This window comes from Trachemys scripta, chromosome 8 (assembly GCF_013100865.1).
Source record: "Trachemys scripta elegans isolate TJP31775 chromosome 8, CAS_Tse_1.0, whole genome shotgun sequence".
Taxonomy (NCBI): Eukaryota; Metazoa; Chordata; order Testudines; family Emydidae; genus Trachemys; species Trachemys scripta.
The window spans coordinates 4427467-4451725 of NC_048305.1; the positions used below are offsets into that span (position 1 = coordinate 4427467).

General features: G+C 42.8%; 1 protein-coding gene across 1 annotated transcript in view; it reads right to left on the reverse strand.

The window, feature by feature from the left end:
* Positions 1 to 23712, reverse strand: part of GALNT10 (polypeptide N-acetylgalactosaminyltransferase 10) — a 125007-nt gene extending 101295 nt beyond the window's left edge. Inside the window, exon 1 of the mRNA XM_034778555.1 lies at positions 23465 to 23712. Within this exon, the coding sequence (XP_034634446.1) occupies positions 23465 to 23629 (165 nt within the window). The 5' untranslated portion in view covers positions 23630 to 23712. The remainder of the gene's footprint in view (positions 1 to 23464) is intronic.
* Between the last annotated feature and the right edge of the window lie 547 nt (positions 23713 to 24259).

Sequence of the window (24259 nt, forward strand, 5' to 3'; positions counted from 1 at the left end):
TGATAATTCACGATGTGAAATTGGAGGTGTCACGGACACTCAGATCGTGCCCACTCTTGGCCCCGTGCAGTCCGTGGGGGGTGCCCCTTTTAGAGAGGCAGCCCTTCTCGGGGGTCCACTCTCTCTCGGGGTCAGGCCCCACTCCGTCACAGGAGGGGTACCCAATAAGTCTTTTGGCCAAGGAGGTCCTTGTCTTTTAGAGTCCCCTTGGTGGACCTAGTCTGGTCTTACACTGCAGAGATGAATAATCCCAGGGTCAGATGTGTGCAGAAATGCTGAAAGCCCTTAAATGGGGCTTGGTAGCACTTTTCCACCCGCTACGAGATTGGGAAGAGCGAGGCCTGCATGTGCCAACCACAGACTTTTGCTGGGTCTATAATACCCTCATGGATTGGAAGGACAATTCTTGTGGGCGCAGAGGCGCTGAGGATATCAAACAATTTATGGCCATTTCCTTGGATCACCATCTCAATGATCAATATGTCTGCCAACCTTGAGAGCAGCTCCTGGAAGGCTCAAAAGTCTTAGATGGCTGTGCCGCAGTGACTGCTTCCTCTGGGGAAAAGAATTTTTTAGGTGGAGAGGTAGCTGGAGTATCTCCTGAGCTACCTCACCAAAAGGTGCCTCCAGTTTCAGCTATTCAGTTTCTCGAGCTATTGATACCAACAGCAATCGAGATCTCTTCACTGGGAGGTGAGAGGCAGGCTCCCCTCCATGATCTCTAAGAAAGTTGTCCCTAATAAGGCCAGTATGGCCTTGGCAGCAGATTGTACTGGTACTGATCACCCAGTCTGGCCCTTCCATTGCCAGTTCTGCCAACCACTGCAAAATACCTTTGGTGTACAGTCTCTCTCTCATGCAAGGGTTGCCTGCTCAAGATAGGGGAGGAGGAAGGGCCTAGTGATGATGAGAAGTAGATCTCTGCAACAGAGGCACAAATGGATGCAGTTCCCGTGTTTATGGTGGGACTGATGCCCGCACCGGTTTAAGTGACAGAGTGAAAGAGGCTCATCGAAGGCATACTTCAGGACTGGGAAAGGCAAGTTGTTGGTTCCAGCGTTGGTACCAGGGCAGGTGTTAGTGCCAACACTGGTACAAATTTCTCTCAAGCCTTCGTTGCTGCTGGTGCCTTGGCATCATCCCTCATTGTCAAAGACGATGTCAATAGCTTATCTGTGGCATCAAGCCCCCCTTGCGGGATGATCTTGCTGAACACTGAGCTACGTTGGGACTCTGCTCAGGAGCATTGTCCAGCCTCAGAAGAGGACTGCACCACTCTTAGCACAGAGATCAGCACCAATGTAGTCAGTGCAGACAGTGACATGGTCGGTGTTGAGGATCTCTGTGTTGGTGCCAACTGCCTTGGCATCCCTTTCAGGTTTCTTCTCAGTGCTGGAACCAGAGGTGTATTATCTGTTTTCAGCAAGTGCCCCCCTCTACCAGCCCTCTTGGTTCCAGTATGGAGAACATCTCTACTGCAGGCTCAGAGGTTACTTTCATGGACTGCTCTAAGAGGAGCAACTTGAGCATTGTTTCTTGACATTTCCAGATGTTGGACGAGAAGCAGCAGCAGATGCACTTATTATGAATGTGTTTTAAGCCAGAAAAGGCATCTCCCGCATCCATTGATTAAGGACATTAGGCCCTCACAGGAAGGAAAGGGATTAAACCCAGTAGATTTACAGGCTATCATTGCTAAGAGTTGGTGTGAAGTGCCTCACCCTGCTGCTATACAGTGGGGTCTCCCCCTTTTTTAAGTGGCGGGGAACCACCAACAAAAAGTTGACTAAAAGAAACTTAGAACAAAAAGGAGAGGTGGTCTGACAGTCCAGGTTCTGTCTTGCTGCCATGGGCAGTAAGATGGAACAGAGGAAAGTTTGGGGTTGCTCCACCCTTTATGCTTTCCCACGGGACCAGTAAGCACATACGTTGGCCTGCTGGATACGGCTATTCAACAATTCTGAGCTTGCGCACAATGTGCATACACACCCTCCAGTGTGATCCACAAGGACATAAACGCTGAGTTATCTGAGTAAGCGTTCAGACTGAAAAATGTTAAACATTTTTATTTTAGTGACAAGATATTAGCATGCCTCTGTGTATTATGAATGTTCTAATCTGGAGCTGAGTGATCTTGTGTCTTGAACCAATCACAGACCACCTTGCCACACAAATCAGTCACCTTTAAAAGCTGTGTAAGGAGGCACTGTCACTTTAACATACCTGTCAGAAGATACATGGCAGCCTCTGTCCCCAAAACTTGACTTTCCCCATAAAGTGAAGTCTATATCTTACAGGATCCTTCAGCAGGAAAAAATCCTAAAGGAGGATATAGGGTAAAGCTCCTGGGTTCAGACACAGGAAGCTTGACTCAAAGTTTTATTTTTACCATTTCCTCATAATACAGCACCTATAATATTTACAGAGCAATTGGCTTCCAGGAGACATTTGTCAAATCCCATTTAGAAGTGATAATGTCTAAAACATCTGCAGCTGGTTATAGTACATCTGGAAAATAAAGTTGTCTGGCCCTAATATTGCCAGTGTTTGAAGAGAAAAATCAAAACCATATGTCTGATCTTAGCTTAGTCTCAAGTGATCTACACTTTATAAGGTAACTTATTGTTAAATTTTTTAAGTCCCATGAATTGGATTCTACTAATTGGACTTCATGGGCTTTTCAGTGTGATTTTTTTAATTCCCCACTCCCATAAGCCTTGCTAGTTTTATTCTGTATTACAACAGCATTGAAGCATCTTCCAATAAGTTTTAAAAACCACATGCTATACACAATATAGCTTCCACTCCAAAACTCAGTTTCCCATAAACGGGAATATTGTTTTCCATGTGGTCTCAACACCAATGTGGGTGAGTCTTCCCGCCCAGGAGTATTTTCCTACTTGAACCCTCTCCTCCTCTTTCACAGGCTGGTAGAGTCTTCCCAGTGAAAACATCCAAACCTGGAAGAAAACAATTGACACTTACACTACACTAGTCTATTCGAGCGGTTGGATTGGTTTTCTACAATGTAGCAACTAGGATTTTTTTTTAGTTTAAAAGTGTTTTTAAAATAGTAATGAAGAGACTATGCAAAAAAGGTTAGCAGGTGGATTCGTGGGCTGACAGAATATCTCAAACAGATTGGATTTCAAGGTGATAGCATCCCTTTACATTTTTAGTGGCTCATAGTTTATATATTCGCACAGTGCTAAATAGGAATTTTTCATGGAACAATACGTGAATGTTTTGAACGTGTGTATCGTTTGCAAATAAGTTCACAAGACTTGTGACTAAGATTATTTGGGGGGTGTACAAGTTGAGTCTTTACCCCTCTGAGGTGCAGTACAAACTAGTTGAATTACTGTACAAATCCACCACCACCCTCCCCTCCTCCCCCACTTTACAGTTAACTCAAGTCAAATCAAACCTCAGTTTAGAGTTTCCTTACCAAGCCTGGTTGTTCCTAAGCTTTCCCTCTCTGTTCTGGCTCCCTAGTTTCCTCTGGCCTAAAGAAACACACCCGACCCATTTATATATGGGTGGGAGCTAAATGAACCCACCTGCCAGCATGACTCTGATTAACCTGAATCCTAATCCAGAAGTTCAGCACAAGACTATGGCATGTCAACAGAAGAACTCCTCTCTTTTATAGTCTTAGTCTATCATCCTGTTGTGCGGTGAGAAACAGGGAGACTAATGCCTGCTACAAATTGTACTCAAAATAAAATTTTAAAATGTTGGCTCAATATTGCAGTCAGAATGAACTGAGAGACTAAGTCTGATCCATTTCTCCTACCCAAAAAAACTTCCATCAGCATTTCGTCACCTATTGATCAGAGGGAAGTGACAGTTAAAAATATGAAAAGCTGTACAAGGCAGGCTTAGGCCAGCCCTCTTCATAAGAACGGCCATACCGGGTCAGACCAAAGGTCCATCTAGCCCAGTATCCTGTCTTCCGACAGTGGCCAATGCCAATTCCCCAGAGGGAATGAACAGAACAGGTAATCATCAAGTATCCATCCCCTGTCACCCATTCCCAGCATCTGGCAAACAGAGGCTAGGGACACCATCCTTGCCCATCCTGGCTAATAAGTCATTGATGGACCGATCCTCCATGAAGTTATCTAGTTCTTTCCCCCACCCCTCAATAATCAGAACACATTGCTGCTTTGGAGACAGAATCTTCCAGAAATTAAAGCCATTCATTAAAAACCTTCTTGGGCTTATACTGAACACGGAGGTAAAGTGAATCAGCAGGGGAGACTCACTAAAACTAGAAAACTGACTTCATCTCCAGGTGAGAAGTTTTATAATGAGATGCTATCAAAGAAAGTGGCAGAAGAGGTCAAACACATACCATGGTATTCCCTGTGAAATTTAGGAAGGTTTAAATAAATCTCCTTTATTACCCCCCATTTTCTAAAAATATGAACTTTTAAGCAGTTGCACGTAGATAACCGCAGTCACTTATTTACCTTTAAACAATGACATGACGGGAGTCTTTAATCTCAATTAAAAATCCTGGCTAGCACACTTAGATGTATAACAGAGCTACCTCCCATGTTAGTTCTAGGACCGGTTGTAAATTTGAAGGTTCATTATTAATTTTAAAAGTGGGATAACCAGCTAGTCCTAACCTTGCCAGCAACACTTTCTTTCATTCCTGACCTCTTAGCAGGCTCTCCTATGCATAACAGTAATTGCATGGCAAGCAGATGAGATACTGCCCTTTCTTTAAGGGCAGATTATTAAAAGGGTAAAATATTATGCTATTGAGATGTTAATTTTTTCTTAGCATTTTGTAGCTGATAACTATCAATGATTTACATTTAATGAACTATACAGTTTTGGCTTATCTAAATGGTCTAACAGCACCACAATGTCCTGCCAAGGAGATATAACAATTCCCAGTCTCTGTACTGGAGAGCTGGGCTCTATTCTAACCTGTCCCTGTGACGACTCATAGCTTTTCCAGAAAAAAACAGACCCGATTCTTGGCAGTTTCACACCTTCGCAAAAGGTTCTGAATGGCAGCAGTGCAAACCGACAAGACTTGAGTCACATTTTACTTTCATTTCTGAGGAAGTCTATCTACAAACTAAGGAATACAGCATTTCATTGACTTACATTTGGTCTCATGTTTGGAAAGTTATGTTCATAACCACATGGGCTAAAACCAACAACAAGAGATGGAAGTTCAGGTTCTGTAGAAATTAACAGTACTCACCAGGGAAGGATGCGTACAGGCCCCAGGCAAAGTGGCTTTTTCAAGCTCTGATTTTGAAGACAAATTCGGTGTCTATTTGAGCCAAAAAAATCCAGTTTGGGAAGATTGATGCCCATCTCCTCTCAAATGTAGTCATATTTTTATAGGCTAAGAATTCTACCCAGACTCAATCCAAATTCAGTCCTCTCAACACTGCGTCTTTTCTTCATTTGTTTAGAAGGAGCTCAAGAATAACGAGCTTCAGCTTTTGAGCAACTGCCACTTCCACTCTATTCACAATAGATGGGGCAATTCCTACTCCCATAACCATATGTGGAATTGTGTTAAAATGTACAGGGCTCAAAAATACCAAGCTGCCAATAGAAATGCACTCGCAACCCATATAAGCCTTGCATATTTAAAAAACAAAGTATTCGCATAAACAGGAAAATATACCAACATCTAGATGCTGGCTTATTCCATTATTCATGACATGTGAATGAGAAAGCAAGCTCTTTGCACAGATATTGGTATAGAAACGAAACATAGGCCAGTACAATTTGTATTTATGATACAGCCTTTTAAGGGCTTGTTGTCCCAAATCATTTAAAGTGCATTAAATACTTGACCACAGCAACTGTGCAGGCTGCCAAGGACTTGTGACAATAGATTCTACACAAGGCAATTTTCTTTTTAAGAGTATAGAAACTGTCATGCAAAATATCAACAAAATGTTTTAGAGTCAGTCAAAGGCTGCAAAGGAAAAAAGGTTTTAAGTGGCTCTAACTTGGACAGAGTTCCATTTTTGTCTTGAGTAGCACCATCTAAGATCAAACCTCACATCCCATGGGATTTAATCTCAAAGCTCCACATGGAATGCATTTCTAAAATATGCCTTGTATCCATTACCATCAGCAAAGAGCTACAACTGCAACATCGTAAATACCCAAAAGTGGCTGTTAATGGCTGTGTCAGTCTGCAAAATGCCAAATGGCTGCAAGAAGAGAACATTATATATTTCATTCTGACTTGACTACTACAGCCAACTGTTCTGTGGACTGCAAAGAATCGATCTAGTTTGAAAGGGATTTACTATTGGCTTTCAATGATTTCAAGGAATGATTGAAATGTATTTGAATAACTTAAAGACTTAAATCTATTTTTAATTAAGACAGCATTTAAAGCCATTTTCAGAACAGTTGGGAGTCCCATAGAATGTGTTTCACAGCATCCAAGGAAGCTTGCCACGTGTAAATACTCTGAGAACACACATGGCCAAGGAGGAAGAAAGCCAACAATTCACAAGGGTGTCCAGCACGGTCAGTAAAATGTATGCATAAATCATTTGTTAACTTTTCAATTACATGGTGGAATGGTAAAAATACATATAATGTACTTCTGTCAATGTCATCGTGCTTACCCCAAGATATGCATACAAGTTTTTTGCCGTATTCTTCCATAAAGTTTGCATTACCCAAGCCTTGGGCACAGAGAGCTTGAATTATAAGTATTAATTGCTACTTATTTGTACACTGGGAAGGTACTACTCCATACGCCAAGCTAGGTTAAGCACTATAAAATACACTGCATTATACAGTACCTTTCATCTGAAAGGCAGAAAGCACTTGTTTACAAGCAGACGGCAGTCAACAACACCTAAGTCAAAAAAAACAAACTGTCTGGATACAGATGAACTTTTCTTTTACTATTTAGAGATGGTTTAGGTCCCGTGAAATTGGAATTGCAAGTATTTGATAAATAGATGGAGAGACTGTTTATACTGAATAGTAAATTATCCCCTGCTGAAGAGCTGTTTTGTAACTTCCATCAACTATAGCCTTATGTGAATTAAAGCAGATATCCAACAGTATTCAGTAGAGGAAGCAGTTAGAGGCTGGGGAAAGTCCATTGTTCACCACCACTGGGATATTACTGCAACAATAGTTCTCTAACTATAGTCCATAGCAAAAATTCAGAACAGTTGGCTGGTCCACTCTCCATGTTCCATCTCTCTACGTTTCTAGCTGCTAAATTGCATTAAAGGCCAATAAAACATTTACATCCTCTCCTAGTTAATCTCTTCCACATAAGCAATTGTCAGAGGTGTTGCACATATGTTCTGCAATTGCCCATGGAAAGAGGAGAGATGGTCCACACAATGAATGGAAGGGAAGGTGTCCACAAAAATCTGCTAAGTCGTGATCCACTCTATAAAAGAATATGAAAACTACTATATTATAATACCACTATGCTAAAGTGCCAATGTAGTTAGCACTTGGAGGCGAATCTTTAGCTCAACAAAGCCCAAATAGCTAGGCTGGACTCTGGGTAGATGCGTCAGTGCTATGATGGACAAAAGGATATCCTTTTCCCATGACAGCTTCCCCATGGAAGCTACTTCAATACCATGGCTGTTTTCCATGCCTCTATACAGCCCACTTGAGTCAGCAGTAGTTCTTCTGCCCATAAAAAACTAGCCAGCCCCACCTTACCCCAAACCCTTGGACAGTAGAACTACACTGATTATATTGCGTATTTATTTTATATATTAATATTGGCCACAAAACCACAGTATCTGAGTGCATGGACTACCTCTGTAGCAGAAAGCTGAAGGCTGAATTTGTCCCTTTATGAGTGGATCTAAAAATGAAGAACAGTTTACTGATCAGACATATTAGTGCCTTAGCATGACATTTAACCAATATACTTTATTTCATGTAAACATGAACAAGAAAGGTTTGATTTTGCTAGACCAGGGAATAATTAATGGAGATAGCCCATCTCCTAGAAATGGAAGGGACCTTGAAAGGTCATCGAGTCCAGCCCCCTGCCTTCATTAGCAGGACCAAATACTGATTTTGCCCCAGATCCCCAAGTGGCCCCCTCAAGGACTGAACTCACAACCCTGGGTTTAGCAGGCCAATGCTCAAACTACTGAGCTATCCCTCCCCCCCAAAAGGTACAAAGGTACAAACCTTCCCTAGACTGATTCACTTTTGACCTACCCAATATGGTTACTTGCACACAGGGCTCCAACATTTTTGCGGCTCCAAGCAGCCAAAAAAAAAAAAAAAAAAAAAAAAGGCACGATCGGCAGCAGCTCTAGCGCCACCTCTAGCGCCACCACTTCATTCTTTGGCGGCAATTCGGCGGCAGGTCCTTCCCTCCGAGAGGAACTGAGGGACCCGCTGCTGAAGAGCCGTATATGCCGCCCCTTTCTGTTGGCCACCCCAAGCACCCGCTTGCTGCGCTGATGTCTGGAACCGCTTTGTGGTCTTCCACAGCCAACCCATCACCTCCCAGGGAAAGGCAGCGCTGGTGAAACAGAAGCTGATGGCAAAGAACCAAGAACTTGTGGTGCTGCAGAAGTCTGATCCCAGCGATGGCGCAGCTCTACAGAGAGAGGATTTAGCTAAGCCTCTGTCTTTTGACTTTAATTCCTGCTGCAAGCTAAGCCACTTCCCTCCAAAGTTCAGTGTTCTAGGAATACAAGCCAGCATTTGTGACTACTGCTCCAGCTGCAATAACTCTTTCTGGAAAGCTGTTTTAGAGATTTTATTTTGCTGAAGGGTATTGTTTAAGTGTTGCCACCATTTTGGCTGCCGATCAGAGTAATCTCTTGCATGCTGACTACAGGGTGTCTCAGTTGTTCTGCAGACTAATGGGAAGAAAACTTGTAAGCTTTTTAATAAAAAGCTCACAAGAATTTGTCAAGAAAGATGCACAACTCTAAGCAACAAGATCTTATTGAAACCCTTGTCGTCCACCTTTCCCCACTTTGTTTTTCTTGTACTGTCTTGGTGGGATATGTTTAAATTTTAAGTTCTTTGGAGCAGAGACCTTCTTCTGTAAGGAATTTAGCACAATATAGGTATGAAGCAGATATATTAAAAGTCAGTGTAGACTCCATGTATGAACTTGTAAACTTAAAATGCTGGGATATATTTTATTATGTTTAGAGCACCCTATTGCCCAGCAGCTTTCAGAGGTCTCCTACATTAGTCATAGGATACTTGAGAAGAGGTTGCTTAAAAAGTAAAAGTTTAAGCTTTAGAAACTCTTTATCTAACCATCTGAAAAAAAGATATGCCCCCGCCCCGCCATGCAATTCCCGTCCTTTTTAATTAACTACCTAAAGCACAGGACTCATTACATAGTGTACATATCCAACGAACAGAGCGATGCATTATACATTGTTCTCATTTAGAAAGCTGAATCAAGCCTAAGTGAATAAAAATTCAGCAGCACTGAGCAGGTGTGAAAAACTCACATTGAACCATTCACGATAAGCTTGTGATGAAATTACATTTACAGATAAGACAGGTTAGAACTGAGAAGCAAAATTTTCATTAGTCTACTGACATAATGAGATTGCTGGAGTCTACGCACACATTTATCCTAACAATGCATCAAGTAAGTTAGCTAATGAGCAAAAACACACAAATACCTTAGCTTCATTTAATTATCACTGAAAGAGAGGGGAAGGGATGAATCAGTGCTTTATTGCTACTTTTCCGATCATAGCCTTTATCTTTCTTTTAATGTCCAGGAGTAGCAACCTTTGGAGAGACCACTTTACTGGTAATTCTGTTGAAAAATAGATCAGCAGGGAAAACCAGAACTCCACATGAACAGTTAGTAATGAACCTAACTTCAATAAGTTCAATAATATTTGATAGCAGCCATGCTATTACTGTTAAGATGTGACATACAAATTAGGAAAGTGGGTATTCCTTTTACTACTATTGTTGGTCTAAACAGGCAAAGAATTACAAGGAAACATTAAGAGGTCAGTTCTCTTTACAACTCTGACAGGCTAAGGAGGAATCTAGATGCAGGAATCTCATTTACGAACTGAGAGGATTTAAGCAAAAAGGAATCACAAAGCCTTAAGAGATGCTCTATGCATATTAGATGTTTGAGAATTCCTAAGATCTTTAAGCACTGGGTTTAGTTACAAGTGAAAACCCAAATGACCCTTTTCACGAAGCTGGCAGAGTATGTGACAATATATGTAGTCAGATTACTGTACTACCGGGAAAGTTGCTTTTTTGGTACAGGTGTCTGCAAGCAATTTGGCTCTTCAGCCCCTTGCTATAGAAAGAGGTCTAAACTGATGTAATATTTCTAACTGGAGTTACTTTGTGAGAGAAATGTTTTCCATTTGAATACTGTACATTTTTCTCTTACAGATTTCCCCACAATTCCCATGAAGTAGTTATTCCTCCCACCAAACCCCAGAAAATGTATGTCTACATTCCTAAATACTGAGTTACTTGTAAGTGATAATGTTATTGGCCAGAATGGAAAGGACTCCAGCCACACGATGTACAATAAACAGATATGAAAAATCTTCAAAAGCTGCTAAGTGGGAAAGATCTGTACAGAAAAGTTTGTAGGTAGACAAGTCACAATGATAATGAGTACAAGACAGAAGTCATGACTAATGAATTCATAACTTGAATTTAGCTAGGAATAAATTAATTGCTTGCTATTGCAGTAGAGGAGGCAATTATGCCCATTTTAGCATCCACAGTAGAAAGACTAAAGCAGAAATCCCTTATTCCAATGCTGGAAGCAGATGAGGGTTTTTTTTTTTTTTTAAAAAAGCTTTTGAAAAACATTAGTTTATCTGGACCTTGGGCTAGTACAACCCAAAGTTTCCTTCCTTTAACTTACGCTATACATTAAAACTACTTTTGCCATTAAACAAGTTTCAAAGAAGCAGCAATACAAAAATAACATTTTAAAACACAATATGGGGTCTGTTATGATTTATCAGAGAAATACCTTGTTTTGAGCCATTCAGTATTTGAGAGATGTACAGGCAACAGGAAGTAGTACAGTATGTTAGTGAACTAGTCTTTCACCTTTGATGGCAAGAATTTAAGTTATCCTTCAGTCCCCATTGGCACATATCAGAAGGAACATTAGCTAGACATATTTCACCATAATTGGCAGCTTCTGGTCAAGAGAAATCCAAAGCAGGGATAAGCAAGGGTGTTACTTGAGAAGAATTAAGAGGAGGGGATGGTGTGGTGGAGAAGAGAGAATTTTTCATGGCACCAGATTGCACTATACTTCCATCAAATCTGTAGTACTGAGTCTCTCCGTTTCCAAGGCTTTAAATGTACTGCAATGTAAACAGAAGAGGAAAGAAAGGTACAAACAGCACGAGCATAAGTCATGACTAATGCAAAGGGTAAAAAACAAGGTCAGCAGAAAAGGGGGTTTTATAAAAAGGGAAATATATACAATATGCAGAGAAATCTACAGAAAAACAAAGGGGATGCTGTGTCTCAGCAAGTTAAACCTGAAATGACTTGCAAGGGACATACCATTTCAAAAGACAGAAGCTTAAATATATTTTTACATTATTCCTTTCATATTTTAAAGCCAATTCAAAAGCCACTACATTCCTTGTTCTGTATTTTGCCCATTCAGCTTTTCCACACAGAGCCACGTTTCTCCTATTTTATCCTGCAGTGCTGGTCCCACTAATCACTAACATATGTTCGAGCATGGAGCATTTCCTTTGGTATGCTTTAAAAAGAAGTGGTGTCACAAAGTAATAAGCATTGGCAAATATGGCCCGTCAATTTTCATTTCAACAACTATAAAAACAGCAGAAGTGTGCTGGGCCCATAACTCAAAAGTTGATGGATCGTAATCATCCTTTGCTATCACCTAGCCCCCTTCTTTGGGCTAGATGACTGATTGAGGTCCCCTTCCAGTCCTACACTTGTATGACTTCACTGCATTAGGCAGGATAATACATAATACAACTGGCTCTGTGGATATGGGGAAAGCGGTGGACATGATATATCTTGACGTTAGCAAAGCTTCTGATACGGTCTCCCACAGTATTCTTGCCAGCAAGTTAAAAAAGTATGGATTGGATAAATGGACTGTAAGGTGGATAGAAAAGCTGGCTAGATCATCGGGCTCAACAAGTAGTGATCAATGGCTCAATTTCTAGTTGGCAGCTGGTAACAGGCGGAGTGCCACAGGGGTCGGTTTTGTTCAACATTTTTATTAATGATCTGGATGATGGGATGGATTGCACCCTCAGCAAGTTCGCAGATGACACTCAGCTGTGGGGAGGCGGGGGGAGAAGAGGTAGATATGCTGAAAGGTAGGGATAGGATCCAGAGTGACCTAGACAAATTGGAGAATTGGTCCAAAAGAAATCTGATGAGGTTCAACAAGGACAAGTGCAGAGTCCTGCACTTAGGACGGAAGAATCTCATACACCGCTACAGGTTGGGGACCGACTGGCTAAGTGGCAGTTCTGCAGAAAAACATGCCCAAACAGTGAGCACAATGACTGTTCCCAGCTCCGTCTTTGCTGCAACATATCTGTCATAACAGGAACAAAAAGCAATGGAAAGGTGATTTCTGTCACTCAAGTCATCAGATCTGCTCCCAGTTAGTGTGTTCAAAATTAGCTATGCTGAGTAAATACATTAGGTACCATTTTTACAGAGTTATTATTCAGAGTAAGACCCACTACTGGCACAAGTAACCCAATACAACCCGCTACGCGTTGAGTCCCCTGTATGATCTTCATAGATCTTACAAAAGCTTTGGACCTAGTAAGCAGAAAGAGCCTTGTTCAATTGCTACAGAGAATTTGCTACCCCTCACTTCTCCTCTATTTGATTTGACCATTTCATAATGGCATGAAGGCTACAGCTCAGTATGATGATTAATATGATAGCTCTGAAATCCAAAAGGCTTCTAACAGCAATGTGTTTTAGCACCAACACTCTTCAGTATATGTTTCTCTTTGCTGATTTGTCATGCTCTCTCATCTAGCACCCCAGGTATATATTTCCATACAAGAGCAGGTGGAAAATTCTTCAACTATGCGGATCTAAGAGAAAAAAGCAAGGTTAAACACCTGTTGATAAAAGAGCTGCTTTTCACCAACAGTGCTCTTCACACATAGTGAGGAGGCACTCTAGAAACTTTTCAACAGGTTTGCATTAGCTTGTGATGAATTTGGACTAGCCATCAATCCAAAGACAACATGGATTATGATACAAGATGTGTTTACTGCACCAGAAGTTTTAATAGCCAGCACAACACTAGAAGTTGTGCACAAGTTCTGCTATTTAGCATCAACTGTATCAGATGAGCGCGTCATCTAGAGATAGGTGAATTCTTGCACTGGAAAGGCAGCCACCATATTTGATCGACGGATCAAGCATATATGGGATAACAGAAAACTGACACTGAACACCAAAATAAGGAGTTTAGCAGACATGCACCCTGAGCACATTGTGCAGGGTGGCAAGACCTGGCCCCCCTACAGCAGGCATGAGAGAACGCTAAACAGCTTCCACACTCGCTGTCTGCGTTGTCTTTTAAATATCGAGTGGGCAACCAAACTTCCTGACACCGAAGTATTTAAGAAAGCAAAATTGCCAAACCTAATCACTATTCTTAAACACAGATTTCTTGGCGGTCAGATGTACTGGATAGATGCATTCCAAAGTCCCTCCTGTATGCTGAACTTGTGGATGCTGGACCGACATAGGCTCAGGTTCAAGGACATTTGCAAAAAGGCTTTGAAAACTTTCAACGCTGACACTGCAAGTTAAGAAGAGGCATCTAGCAACAGGCTGCACACTGGAGGGCTGTGCTGCACCAGGAAGTCACAGAAGTTGAAAAGAGGTGGTTGAGAGAGAGAAAAGCGAAGAGAGCTAAGAGGAAAACATAGAAGGCCTCATGCACCACTAGTTTCATCTTCTGGCCCTGGGCCTTATGTCTGCACCAGATGTGGTAAGACTGCTGCTCAAGAATTGGACTTTTTAGCCACTCACGACTCTGCAGCATGAACTGCTTTGGTGCTTACATAATCATCTTTTGAGATGGACAGTTTCAATCCATACAGAGGAGAGTATCAATTTAAGTGCCATTACTATGCCCAATTATGTTATTGTTATTTACTCTGCGTAAATGAGGTCATTGCCTTAATTTCTCATGAAACATTACAAGAGGTGATTAGGTGGAGGAGCAAAAAAATAAAAAAAAAATAAAAAAAATCAATGATTAGGAGAACAAGAGATTTTAAAAAAATGTTGCAGAAATGCCTCAAATAAGCACATCAAAATTTTGTCAGTTTACAAAAGACATTATTTAGAAGAAATCTAAGTCTGACAAACCTGAGTAGTTCTCTCACATACATCCACAGAGACCTTATTACATCATCACTAAAATGTTTATTACTCTATGAAGAAATTAATTGCTAAGATATATGAAAACTGGTAGGTTAAGGTTGATTTGCAATACAATTTCTTTTGCATCCTCTTCATTATAAACTAGGGGAAACACTTTGAACTCTGTAGTTCTATTTGATTTCTACTTTCACATGTCATTCTCATTAAGTTCCTACCACTTTCATCAAAGGCTACAGTAGCTAATTGAATACCTGCAGATTCTGCTGAGTGGTAATTAAATACCATAGAAGCTAGTGGATGAGGCATCTGCTTCTCATTCCAGAGAAAGTTCTGAACCTCGAAAGTTACACCAAGTAAAGTTTATTAACTGCTTTGCTATGGAAGAATTCCATCCATTTTTTGAGAAAAACGATCCAGAAGAAATTTCACAATCAAATTAGGTAACACCCAAATAAATATGTATTATTAAGAGATTTTACATGCACAGATGTTATGGAAACCACCAACTCTGCTCCCCTTGCACATAAGATTGTATTCTAATTATGTTTCCTTCCAGTAACAGTGTTGTGATTTAAGACCATCAGAATGCACTACATAGAGCTACTAGCTTTTCTGTTACTCCACATGCACGCTGCCAGTTTCAAAGGATTTGTAGGGGTAAAACCCTACAGCTGAGTTTTAATACTCTCAGTGTCAAATAAAGAGGAGCAATAGCTGGGAATGACTTGGAGTGCTTAAGGACAGCGTGAAGCACTGCAGCCCACGTGCTGAGCCACTTATATTCAACCATGGTGCTGTAATAAAAACAAGGTTTTTAGCAATTCATTTGGAAGAGTCAAAATAAGAACCAGTAGGGATAATTTCCAACTTCTCCCAGGCCTTGTCTACAAGTTTTCCACCAATGATGCAGCTACATCAAAGGGAGCAGTAGCTTAAATACAAGTATAGAGAGGGCCTAGCTCTTTCACATATTGTTAAAGAATATTTGAGCCCTGACTACATTAGCATCTATGCCACCTTGGTGCAGCTGCTGTGGTACTTGAAAAACAAGAACAAAATATTTTTGGTGTAGATGCACGCCTACAAATGGGAGCTCTGCATTAAGGAATGGGGTGATGGGAAAGTACCAAATTAGCTCCATGGCTGTTTTTCATAGATATGTTGGTATCTAGCCAAATTGTTTTTACTATCTTTGCTTTAATTTAAGAAATATATTGAATCAGACAGAACCCTATGCAGCACATAATTCAACTTCTAGTGACATGTCAGGCACAGTGTTATTGGGTAACATCTCTGGCTAAGATCTGACTTTTCAGAAAGGACTTGAAGGCTACCCGTCTACTCCACCTTTAAAAGTTATAGAGGAATGTAGTGAGGTGGTGTGGCTCCCCGCCGCCCCGGAGGGGGAAGAGAGTATCTGGAGGCCGGAGTGGGTGGAGCTAGGGAGCTCTGAGCCTGCCCCTCAGAGGGTCAGGCGGCGACCCGGAAGTATAAAAGCTCGCCCTCACAGCTCAGTCAGGCCCCAGCCGCCGGAGAGACCAGACGTCTCCAGCCTAGTTCATGACTGGGAAGACCCCGCGGCCCAAGGCGGCCGCCAGGACTGGCCGGGGTTGCCCTGCACCCGCTATCCGGAGGAGCCGCCGGGCCTGCCGATCAATCCCAGCCCTGAAGAACCCATGGTCCTGGATCCCCCAGAGGCCGACACCAGGACCCAGATAGGCCCCGAGGGGGCGTGTGGAAGTAGCCCGTGGGCAGCCGACCCCAGTCTGGCTGCAGCACCTTCAGAGCCTATGTCAGTGTGTTGCGGCCAGGATCCCCACTGACAGCAGTGGGTCTTCTGCCGCTGCTAGGGCCCCGGGCTGGGACGCAGTGGAGTGGGAGGGCCTGCGTCCCCCCTGCCACCGACGGGCTGGGTGGCAATCTCCCCCTCTCCCAGGCCTTTTGAGGCTTTGGGCCTTGTACTATTGTTGCTCAGCCCTGACTGGGCCTGAGCTCTTGACGTAGCATTATTGCCCGCCCTGAGCGGGCTGGGCTTACCGTGTTCTTCCGGTTTTAGCAAGAGCTGCCGAGTGAGACCCCACGGCCGGACGAATTTCCCAAGCTCACTGGTGTGTAGTGAGCCGGTGTGGCTCCCCGCCGCCCCGGAGAGGGTCGAGCCCGGCAAACTCTTGTACAGGAAGATTATACACAAACAAGACAGGAATAGAGAACACTTGTGCTTAGCCATTCAAACAGGATCTACTCATACATGAAATGTCCAAAGTTTCTTTTGCTCGCAAAGGTTGAGTCATGACATTTGTACAAGTGTCCTGATAACATCCACTGCGGCTGGTTATACTATCATTGTGACAATCATATTTAACTGTCAGGGAAGGGGAAGGTAATAAAAAATTTGTAGTTACAAGTCTTGAAGGACACATTTGGGGTCAACTTCATTATATTCTATGCAGATTCAGTAGATACAACATTTAAGAATTGCCATTGATGGTAAGCTGCCGCCAATTGCTCATTCACCCAAAAGTGTTGATTATCTAGGAAGTAAATTTGTAACTAAGTTTGGTTGTACATAAATCTTGACAGTCAACATATGATCCATATTCATAGCGAAACAGAAAAACAGACAACTACATGATACGGTGTTCAGTGACGTGATGTAAAAAGCAGATGTTTCAAGCCAGAACATTTTTACAAACTGTCTTCATAATAATAAAAAAGTCTTCCATCAGTGTGGAGAAGAAAGCCCTTGCAGTTGTTTTTTTTTTTTAAGTGGCACACTGAGTCAATTTAAAGCGACTAACGACTGAGCCAGAATCTTTAAAAGGGAAGGGACCTCAAAGAGCAAACAGAAGGAAGAGTAATCATTTTAAGCTCACGCAACATAAGGTGCCTGGAATACAACCCACCTGTTCTCTTATCTCTGTCTCAGCTAAGAGGAGTCATCTGGCACGCCAAAACTAGAAAGAAGAAATCCCAGAAAGTGCAATTTTCCACTCCTTTGTCTCAGTCAAAAATTCTATTTTGGTTCTATGCTTTAGCTCCGTTGGATGTTCCAAACCCCACTGTAGCTTCATCAGTAACAACAACTATGGAAAGTTAGCCTTGTAGCTACAACCTAAAGCTCATTTTATTAAGCGTCATAAGGCATCTGTGCTGCTTAAAAAGTCCAGTCCCAGAACAATCTCCCTGTTGCACAATCACACTGAAACAAGGGATCTTTGCTGATTACCATACTGAAAATAAGAGTCATTCTCAGAACAGGTTTGCTTAGTTGTAGCACTTGGACTTCAGTCCCCATGAGCATGATGTAAAAATACTTGGCTACAAAAGTGAAACTTTTCAGATCCTGCTTTATCAGGTACTGGGCTAGCCAAAGGTACAGTAGACAGTGATGGAATCTCAACAAGGTTTAGGACACCTCCCAGTAGTTGGGACGGGTGCTGGATTCTGTCAAGGCACTGCTCCAGACCCTGCTCAAAGGTCTTTCATATCAGGCTTTGGTTAGTAGATATCTGATCAATTTGAAGTTAACTTTCCCATTGCTGACAGCTGATGGGAAACGGATCTTCTCTCCTCTAGTCCCCCCGGCTGTTAGGGAGCAGGATGTCAGTTGTCAGCTATTCCCTCCCATCACCCAGCTACTGTTGCTTAGGTCCTCCTCCCCTGTGAATAGCTCCACTGCTACTGCTCATAGCCTTCCCCAGCAGCAGCAGTATGAAATTGACAATTCTTGACAGTTTCACAGCTGCTCAGGATTTGGAATAGTAGGGTCACTAATTTTACTTCGTGGTTTCTTGACAGAGACATCAGCAACAACAGGAGCACCATAGTTTGGCTACAGACACAGGAAGACAGCACATCACTTCATTTTCAGTTCAGAATTGGAAGGTCCTCTTTGCAACCATAGGAAACTTTTTAAAGTCAAACCTTACATTTTGCTAAAATATATAGCTTAGTCCCCCAAAGTCACCAGGTAAAGCTTTTTACAGAACGATTTTTCAATTATAAATACGTTTTCAATAAACTTATTTATGAAATGAGTCAAACTATCAGAAGGTGGATGGCCTTTGCTTTACTCTTTTGTACTAACAGTGGAGGGTAACAAACTGAATAATCGATGTGATTTATATAGTTCCATGACATATACAAGTGAATTTAGAGAGTAAATATTATTGCTACAACCAGCTAAAGGGTTGCTCTGTAAAGCACCCACACTATTTGATAACAAAATAGTAGCTACTTCATAATAATACTGTTATTGTTTGGCAAATTCTCAGTAATACATAATAAAAAGCAAGTTTTTGTCCCCTGAAAATTTCCCCGAAGATTACTTACACTCTATAGAAATTACAGGGAAAAAGAGACAGCGTTTTAAAAACCCTATACTCCCTTATGATACACTCTGCAGACAGGAGAGAGCTGGTGACTGTTACCAAAGAGGGATGATAATGAACTACAATTTAAACCATTAGAAGACTGGTTCTAGGCAAGTATTTACCTAACATGACTCAGCAGCCCACAAATCCATGTGGATAATAGTCAGCACTCACAGTACACTGGTGTTGCATGCAACAGAAGTATTTCAGCTACCCTAACATTCTTCAAACACCACCAGCAGAATCTTCATTCCACAACAGTGAAGGAGAAACCCATTGTAGACTGCCAGATTTTAAGTTCTGGCAAGTATGTCAAGTTTTTTAGAAGCAACGAGACAACATCTAACAAATATACAGAAGAACCTCAATAACCTGCACTAGCAGGAGGACCACCAATGGGAGTGGTAATGTCTGCAAACTAGAAAGACTTCAAGGCATTATTGAGAAGACAGGAAGCTGGTACATCAAGAAATTCACACTCGCCCTGTTTCCAGCACAGCAGTGAAATCTCATTTCTCTGTGCTAGAATAAAAACTAAATCCAAGAGACCATTTTAAATGTGGATTTGCGGGGTTCATGCTATACTTTGTTTTTAGCAGGTGTAGGTTGCCTTATTTTCCTATTTGCATCCCTATTTTTCTAATCTAAGCGACAGTTATGACTGAGCTCATGGCTGGGAAATCTTTTAGTTTGCAGCACACACTGTTTGACCTACCATACATTTGCTTATGCGAGAAAAAAGATGACTACATGGTAAGATTTACAAACTATTACCTGAGCATCCTGAGATTTGCATACCAGTTCAGTTATAAAATTTGAAGTTAGAATGTAAAACCTACTGAACTAGTATGTTGGTTGTCAACAGAACGGATAGCACACCTGTAGGTTATACAGTCCCCACTAGATGTTCCTATGTTAAAAGCCCCCATTAGCACAGTTACATATAACGAGTAATAGAGAAGCAATAGACTTCTTAGTTTATAGTTTCTGATTAGCAGTTATACCAATATAATATGGTATAAAGATGCTTCTGAACAGGTCGTTAGTTGTAAAGTATAACTCATTACATTAGTATCTCCAACATCTGCAAACCCAGTGACTTCTTGTGGCCCTGTCCTCTTACGCCAGAATAAAAACTTACATTAAGAGCTCCAAAACAAATCCAATGGAAAAAATAATGAATGCCAGCAGAACTAATCTGTTTTATTACATCAATGTTCTTTTCAGCCAGCATCATGTTTCACCTGAGCATGCAAATATGTAAGTGATTAGCTGTCTACTCATTTATGTGGAAACAATTTAGCATAATCTTTCCTAGAATATATTTACATGGTTCCAAAATACTTAATTTTCTGATACATTTATCAGCCACTACAAAAATTAAACAGGGTAAAATCCCTTGTATTGATTTATTGCCATGCTAAAGGTAACAGGCAACACAAGGAAGACAATCAGACAGATTCCCTAGTACAGTCTAGAATTTAAGTCACTGATCCTGCATCTTTGTGTTCCCGGAACTGCTTTTTATATTTTAATCCAACTGTTACTTTGAATGTTTGTTCGGTGCAGTTATTCTGAAGAAAAAGGAAAAAAAATCAAGTGACAGCAGTAAACATTATATCCTACCTAAAAGGGAATAAGACAGGCAGGTTTTATTGAACAGCTCAATTTAATGTAACATTAAAGGCATTTCATATTCCACTAAGTCTTTTTATAAAATGGGACTATATGAAAAGCCAAAATTAAAGATAAAAACAGGCAAATATTTTCCCCTGTTCTGCCTACAGCTTTTTGAGGAGTACAAAGTTACAAGTTTTGCTTTTAACACATCAGTTCTCTGATCTGGCTCCATCACAGACAACAGTATTGGAGAATGCCATATAGATTATCTGATTTACAAACTGGAAGCTGATAAATAAAGAAGACAAAACCATTAATACTTATCAGCACTGAGAAGGAGAGGCCAAAAGAGAAATGTGACGAGGCACCCTTGTGTCCAATAAAACTTCTTAATTAGTTAGAGGCTAAATCTATGACAATAACAAAACATTGCTTTTTGCCTTCATTTCATTGCGGCTGAAGTTATTTGTGCCAACATAACCAAATTTCTCCTCCAGGATAATTTCTTTCAGTGATAACAGGAGCTATTATCTTATAGCCTGATCCTGCAAAGTTTACACATGCGCATAATTTTACTCATTCTTGCTGTAAAATACCCTATAATTCTGTGATTTGATTTAAACAACTGCAGAGATTATTTATGTAAAAGGTTATTTTGCACTGTAAGGCGATTAAGCAGCCTTTTACTCAATATGTTTAGTATCTTTCCTTTTATTTTCCTATATTAAAAATAGGATTTTAGATTAGTTATATTTTTAGTGTCTGGAACAAACCCAGTATGAATTATTAAGATGGTGAGCTCCTTAAGACAGGGATAATACCTTTTTTTTTTCTATTAAAGCAACAAGCACATTGTGGGTGCTACTGGAAGTGAATCAGTAGTAATATTTCAATAGCAACCAAGATATCCTAGGGACTTCCCCCCCCCACACAGTAGGATATAGTTTCTGCCCTGTATAGCTTAGAGTCAAAACTAAAGACAGGTCAAAATTTGGTGACTTTTTGCCATGCATCAAATAGGTGTTAAAATATTAACATTAATAAGATACAGAATATGAACTCCACTGTTCAATAAGGATAACATGAGATTCTTACATATGGAAAATTCAAAGATATTGGGGGGGGGGGGGAGTAGTGGCAGACCACCTCAAAGGAGCTTCACAGGCTCACTGCTAATCCAAGATTAAGGCAATTCTACAATGATGATTCTGAAAGATCAAAATAAAAAAGGAATTTAGGATAATTCTCACCATATTTTCAGCCTTTAAAAACTTAGCTAGAAAATTATTTTATGTTCCAATCAGAAATTATATACTTTCTTTTGGATAAAAGCCAGCTTCCTTTTCCTCCCACACATTCTCCAACAAGCCACATGATTTTACATCTCTCCCCTCTTGACAGAATAGCAAATTACATGAAGTCATAGACCAATGACCAGTTTGACCTGATTTTTATCATCAAAGAGCTCTCCAAAGAGTCACTGCATGCAACTGAAATGCGGGTATAAGGCAGCAGCAGCAGGAACTCCAAGCATTTAATATTCACTATGCAAATTTCTTAAAAAACTCTGCAGATTTCAGAAGTCACAGCACATACATGCATCATGGTATGTTTTATATAAGCTGACATGGAGAGGTCCCCTTCATTATCAGCTAAGAATACCACAAGGACAGGACTATAACCATGCCTGTATCGATATATTGTATTGTAAAGGCATCTACCAAGTACCTGAATCTGAAAAATTATTTCTTTTTGGGAGGGAACAGCAAATCTCCAGTTTGAGTCTTCCTCAGAGAGCTCTCTCTCTTCCTCACTAAGGAGCAGCTAGGATTCCAAGTTTCTACACCTTCATGGCACAGTTGCAATGGCAAGTCTCCAAGGAGGTAAAGCTTTAGACAACTAAGTGATTCTGAACAAAGGCAGCCTTGCAATGGAGAAGCTCAACTGATTTGATATCTCATGCTCCTTAAGCCCCAGACCCTCTTAATGACACAAAAACAAACCGAGAATGGGACAAAGAAGGGAACTCAGACTATGACAATCAAGAAGTGAGGGAGCTTCACTCAAGCCGGATAAAGCTACTTTGACACTGAAGGGTCAGGTACTCAAGACACCCCCCCATTAAACAAAACGGCACAAAGAACAAAGGAGTACCTGCCCCCCATCACTGCCACCTCCTTGGAAAGGTGAACGTGGCCCCTATCTCCCCCTCCTCCCCAAAGGAGGAGGAGAACATTCAGATGGGCCTCACCCCATCTCTAACCCTTCCAGAGATATGGGGATGGGGGCATCAGGCGGCCACTGCTAGCCTCCTTCATCCTCTCCCCATAAGGGACGTAGGAAAAGCAGGTAATATTTATTCCCCCCGCTGATCCCCACCTTTCTAGGAGAGGTAGAGAGAGGGGGAAGGTGGGGCTAGAGACCCAACTACATTACCCTCACCCCATAAGGGAGGGAGAAATGAGGGGCAGGGAGTAGGGAAGGGCAGGGTAGCCTCATCATCCCCACCACCCATAGGGAGAATCAGGGAAGAGGAGCTCTTCTGCCCCTTCCCAGATTCAGCCCAGGGACAGCCGCCTCCTCCATCCATACATCGTATACAGGGACCTGCCCCTATAGGGGCAGCAGCTTTCCCAACCCATAGGAGGCCAGCTGCTCCCTTCTGCTCCCCATAGGAACAAGCTGCTCCCTTCTGCAGCCATTCCCCTCCCTCAAAGACCCCCCCCGCCCTATAGGCAACTTTTTCCCCCAGCCCCTATAGCAGGAGCCGCTGCCCCCACGCTCCTATACATGACTAACCCCCATGGAGCCGCTGTCCCCCACGCCCTATAGGCATCTCCCCCCCCAGGCACCTATGGAGGGAGCCACTCCCCCACTTCTATAGGCGACTCCTCCCCCATGGAGCCACTGCCCCCCACGTCCCTATAGGCGACTCTCCCCCAGGCACCTATGGAGGGAGCCTTCACCCCCCACTTCTATAGGCGACTCCTCCCCCATCGAACCCCTGCCCCACACTCCCCTATAGGCGACTCTCCCCCAGCCCCTATGGAAGGAGCCGCTGACCCCGGTCCGCCGCTCACCTGCGCCTCCCCTCCGGCCGCTGCCGCCGCGGCCCCGGCCGCCCCCGCGCCGCCCTCCAGCTGCCGCTCCCGGTAGAGGGACCAGAGCCCCACGTTGGGCAGGAAGACGAGGGCGGCCAGCGCCAGCCCCACCGCCTGCAGCAGCCGCTTCTGCTTCCGCCGCATCGGAGCCGCCGCCGAGCCCGACCCGCCGCCCAACTTTCCCCGCGCGCCAGCGCCGGAGAGCTCGGGCGAGCCGCAACTCCGGCACTTCCGCTCCGGGGGGCGGGCGCTACCACTCCCACCGCGGGGGGGGGGGGCGGGCTGCTCACAGAGCGCCCCGCCCCCCCCGCCGGCCACACCCGCCGCCCCGGGCTCCCCTGGCCCGGGCTCCAACGTCCGTCCCCTCCCCCGGCGTGTGTGAATGGTACCGCCCAGCCGTTCGCAGTCTCGCGCTGCAGAGCTAAGAGTGAACAAGGGGCAAACACTGGGGGAGAAGGGGCAGGAGTTGCTGGGGCGATCGGTGCCCCAGCAGGGGCTGAGCCAGCGGCAAAGGCGGAGGTTGCAAGGGCTGCAACGGAGCAAAGCGTTAGGAGTTTAGGAGGCGCATGATGCAAAGGGCTGGGGAGCAGCAGAGCAAAGGGCGAGAGGTGCCCGGGGTGCAGTAGTGCAAAGGGCGAGAGGTGCCCGGGGTGCAGTAGTGCAAAGGGCGAGGGCTGCCAGGAGTGCAGTCATTCAAAAGGCTCGGGTGCAGCGGAGCACAGGATTAATGCAAAGAGTTAGAGGTTCAAGATGGGACCTAGTGCAAAAGGTTGG